Raw genomic sequence first — 5,000 nt, 5'->3', positions numbered from 1 at the left:
ACAAGCCAGCATCAACAGGGCACAGCTGACATTACCGAAGCCTGGTGGCCTCCCCTGATCACGGCAACCTGTTGGTCCCAGTGGAAGAAGGGGGTTCATGATATTGTTGTCAAGCTGTCGTCATCATGATCGATACATGATAAAATATTCGTTTGTATTGACACAGAGCCAGGCATAACAGCGTGCATGCTCTGATATGTCTGCTGTGTGTGTGTGTGTGTGTGTGTGTGTGTGTGTGTGTGTGTGTGTGCACAGCAAATATTTCTTGTCAGCATATCAGGGAGTGTTTTAAGCAATACACTCCAGTATATAATCATGTCAACAGAAAGAGAAGTGGATGTAGACAGACCTTGTTTCCCTGCATTGTCTCCTTCTTTTTTTCTTTTTCGTGTCGTGTCTGCATTGAACCTTGATGTGAAAATACCATCGTGCTCGTTTGGAGGGGAAGAAGGCAGACCGGCCGCGCGCCAGCAGGCTGCCATCTTGCTGGAGGCTACTGCCTGCCGCGAGAGCCTCTCCCCCTCTCTCTGAGTCTCTCTGGCAATTCCGTTGTGGCTGAAAATTACCTTGGTTTTAATGCCGGTATACAAACAACTGGACAAGAGAGAGAGGGAGAGAGAAACTGGTTACTCAGCCGTAAAAAAATGTTGAAAACTTACAGGAGGGAGGAGGGCAAAGAGAGAAAATGAGATAAAGGTTATGGCACACACACACACACACACACACACACACACACACACACACACACACACACACACACTGTTTTGGGCTGTTGGTTTCTTGTTTTTGTTGTTGTTGTTGTTGTTGTTTGTTGTTCTTGTTTTTGCGTGACCTCCAACCTCCTAGCTAATTTGCTTAGGCATCTGCTTAGCAGATGTGGTGTAGCGTATATGGATTTGTCCGAACGCAGTGACGCCTCCTTGAGTTACTGATACTAATACTGATACTAAGACAACTATTTGTTGGTTTAATCATTGTTATTATTATTACTATTATTATTGTCGTTGCTGCTGTTGTTATTGTTATTATTGTTTTTTTGTTGTTGGTGGTGTTGTTATCATCATTGTCAACATCATTAATCGTATAGTTATTATCATTATGGTCAAGACTAAGAGAGGGAGAGAGAGAGATGTCAAAAATAAAAGATTGTTTGTTGTTTTGTTTTGTTGGGTTTTTTTTGGGGGGGAGGGGCGGGAGGGTTTGTTGTTTTTTGTTGTTGTTGTTTTTTGTTGTTGTTTTTTTGGGGGGGGGGGGAGTTACAAATAGTACTCTTTCCCATACCTATTGTCGCAGTTTATTGCCAGACAAAATATTTTGCTGAAAATGCCTACACTCTACCACTCTACAACTATCCAGCAGTGAAATGTACGCTGCCAGCCTCTAGCAAGATGGAGAACCGGCTGCTGCGCGCGGCGGCCTGTTCACTTTACCGCGACTGCTACTCCTTGCCATTCAGCTCAGTGGCAAATACCCATGTGCGGAGGAAGGGAAGCAAGCCAGCATCAAAAGAGCTGGTCTAGTGGTCTCCCCTGATCGATTGCAGCCCCCTGGCTCATACTCTAAAGAAGGAAGTTCATGATTCGTTTTGTGAAGCTGTTGTCATTGCAATCAATAAACTATGATGGAACGATTCGATAACGATAACAATAGCAGCAGCATTGTGTGTCTGTAAGACTGAACTATCGTCGACACATAGTCGAGCCCAATAGCGTGCATGTCCTGTGTGTGTGTGTGTGTGTGTGTGTGTGATTTGCTTAGAAAAGGTGATGTAAGAATAAAAAATTAAATGGGCATGATCTTTACCATAAAAACACTCTTCCATGTTCTCTATTTATATCTTTCTAGAATAAGTAAACAACAGCTACGGTTATCATTTTAATTGTCAGACGCAGTCGTCATCGTCGTCATCACATCTGACGTCACTGCTTTCAGTCATTGGTGACTTGTAAGATCACTGGACGTGAGACGGAAAGAAAAGTTTATGGGAATAGACTGCAGCGTCCATTGATAAGAAACTCCAATCGGACACTGATGCTGAGTGAGAACACAGCTCAGTAATCGCTCGATAATCACATGGTCATAATTAATACTACAAAAAAAAAAAAAAAAAAAAAAAAAAGCGATCGGTAATTCAATCACACGATAACAATGAATACACACAACAGCAGTAACATTTTACGTCATCACGGGTGAATGGTAACGATGCAAAACGATAACCACTTCTCAACAGAAGCTACAGTCAGCATACTACCAGAAATTATGTTCCAGCTACATCAGCCATACACATGTGTGTCCAGGGGTAATGAACACAATCAGTAAAGCTCCCTCGGAGCTCGGCACTGCTTGGGAGGACACCAATTGTGCAGGGCCGGGCAGATCTAAACGCTACAGTAAGCAAACTACCGGACGTTCTGTTCTAGCTGTGTCACACATACAGGCGTGTGTCCCGGGATCACAGTGTCCAGATGACGCTGAGGACGATCAGTACAGCTTCCTGGGAGCACGGCACTGCTTGTTGCGGTACCAGTTCTGCAGGTCCGGGTAGGTCTTGCGGTACGTCCTCGGGTCGTGCAGGCGCTGGCACAGCTGGCAGAGGGCGCTGGTGGTGCTGGTTCCGGCAAACAGGAAGTGGCTCTTCCGCCACAGGAACTGAGCATACACCTTCCGGTCGTCCATCAGCAGCCTGAGGAACTCGCCCAGCTGCTTGGGCGACGGGAACCAGCTGACGTCGATGTAGGTGCCCTCCGCGAAGAAGCTGCGGTACTCCGCTCCGCCCATGACCACGGGCACCACGTGGATGTCCTCCAAGAACATGTGCAGGAACTTGTCCGTCACGTAGTCCTTGCACAGCGCGCTCTCGAAGGAGAGGTAGAAGAAGTACTTTTGTGTCAGCATCTGCAGGCACTCGAAGCTCTTGGGGCAAGTCTTGTTGCCGCACCGCCCGTACACGTCCACGTTGACGTGCTTCTGCAGCTCCTGCACGTACCGCTCGCGCTGGCTGGGCACCTGGCACGTGTTGACGAACCAGGCCACGTGCTTGTTCTTGCTCTTCTCCTTAGCCAGGTCCTTGTAGAACGACAGGGGCTTCACCTGTGTGACAGACAGGTTGGGAATGAGAGGGATGGGGGGAGAAGGGGCGTGTACGGCTTCGTGGTGTTGCCTGTCTGTTGCGTGTGATCATGTTGTGTATGTATATGTGGAGCGGGGGTAAGGGGATGTGGTGGTGGCGGTCGGGAAGGGGGTCGGATGGTGCCATGGAAAATACAAGTGAAAGATTGTTACACTTCGTGCGTGGTTGCCTGTGTTTATGTGTCGGGGGATGGTGGTATGTGTGTGTGTGTGTGTGTGTGTGTGTGTGTGTGTGTGTGTGTGTGTGTGTGGAGGGAGGGGGGTGTGGGGGTGTGTATGTTTGTGTTTCGTTATATATCCAAGTATTCATTCATCTATTTACCCATTTATTCACTAATTCCTTTCGATGGCATCCCCCATTCAATATATCATGTTGCTATACTTCAACACATGTGTGTGAGTTCAGAAACAAGGAGAGAGGTTAAGCGAGACTACAGCAAAGTGGGGAGAAAGACGTGAGCTAGACCCTACGGTATTCATGGGCAGAGCTCCACACAAAGACACAGCAAAATACAGGGCTCTCGCTCAGACCAAACCAATGATTTCTACGGACACTTTCTCACAAAGTGAGATCAACTCCAGTGAACCTCCCTTCAACAACGCCGCCGCACCAGCCGACTTGCCATGCTGTACAAGGTACAGAGCGGCCTGGCATGCGTAAGGTGTGACAGCCTTAAGCCCCTGACTGCAAGCAACAGAAGAACATACCACACAAACCAGTACAAGCGGATCACATGCCGCACAGATTACAGAAGCGACTCTTTTTCCCCCGAACTATCCGTGACTGGAATGCCCTCCCTGCTGAGACAGTCCAGTCCCCCTCCTTGGACACCTTCATCCCATCTGCCTTTTTTTTTCCCCGGTGGCACTGCGATTTGCGGGCCTGCAGCTTCACTTAGGTTACTACAGGGCCTTGGGCCTGAAGGCCTGAGTGCAGCTCCGCATGTAGTTGCGCCTTAACCGTTAGGGCCAAAATTCTTTTCCCTCCTTTCTTCTCTCTCCCTCTCCACGCTGCGCACCTCCTCACATGTCAATAACAGCCGGACTAACGGCTGATGGACACTGCAGGAAGAAGAAGAAGACAACTTGATCAACGCCTCCACCCCATACCTTGTCGCCGGTTTTCTTCAGGGTGCCGGCGGGCTCCCAGATGTCAGCGTCCTGCCGGTAGCTCCAGGTCCAGTTGAAGACGGAGTTCCACTCCCTGCTCCCGAAGGCCTGGGTGGGCCGCAAAGGGGGGTCAAGGTCATAGTAGATGAACACCTGCAACATGTGTGGGTGTGCAGGGTCATTCCATGCGAGAGTGGGGGTGGTGTGTGGTGGCAGGTAGTGTACGTGTGTGATGCTGGTGATGATTTTGGTGGTTGTGTTTTTGGTGATGGTGGCAGCACTGATATTGTTGATGGTAACATTAGGAGTAGTAGTAGTAGTAGTAGTAGTGTGGTTCGTCCGTCGGGATCGACGAGGACCATCTAGTCATCCTGGGGGTGGGTGGGTTGGGCTCTGTGGGTGCGCAGATGACTGGTCAGGCCAATCCGCGCCCGGACGGTTCTGACGCAGTGTGGACAGGGGATGGTGGTGGCTGTCGGAGACTTGCTGGCACTGCTTTTCCTGGCCTGTCTGCGTTGCTCTGCTGCAGCGATTCTGTTGGCCTCACAGGATTTGGCGCCTTTGTGGACAGCTGAACGCCACTTTGGTCTGTCCATTGCATTCAGCTCCCATGTGTCGTGGTTGATGTTGAAGGCCTTCAGAGAAGCTTTCAGAGAGTAGTAGTAGAGGCGCAGTGGAACACTAGCGGGATTAAGCATGATCTCATAAATCTGACGAACACATTACTGATGTCATACTGTGCAAATGGCGGCAGTTGTAGC

General features: G+C 49.2%; 1 protein-coding gene across 2 annotated transcripts in view; it reads right to left on the bottom strand.

Annotated features, from left to right (window-relative positions):
- Window positions 1–1,274: 1,274 nt before the first annotated feature.
- The window catches only part of LOC143284240 (alpha-(1,3)-fucosyltransferase C-like), a 13,312-nt gene continuing 9,586 nt past the window's right edge, over window positions 1,275–5,000 (bottom strand). For both annotated transcript variants that reach the window (XM_076590913.1, XM_076590916.1), the window contains exons 5-6: window positions 4,240–4,392; window positions 1,275–3,090 (exon numbers count right to left, since the gene is read on the bottom strand). In XM_076590913.1, coding sequence (XP_076447028.1) covers window positions 2,482–3,090; window positions 4,240–4,392 — 762 coding nt within the window. In that variant the 3' untranslated portion in view covers window positions 1,275–2,481. The remainder of the gene's footprint in view (window positions 3,091–4,239; window positions 4,393–5,000) is intronic.

Source organism: Babylonia areolata, chromosome 7 (genome assembly GCF_041734735.1).
Source record: "Babylonia areolata isolate BAREFJ2019XMU chromosome 7, ASM4173473v1, whole genome shotgun sequence".
In the NCBI taxonomy this organism is placed as follows: domain Eukaryota; kingdom Metazoa; phylum Mollusca; class Gastropoda; order Neogastropoda; family Buccinidae; genus Babylonia; species Babylonia areolata.
Note: the sequence above shows the minus strand (reverse complement) of the source record. Positions and strands in the feature narration are given on the sequence as shown.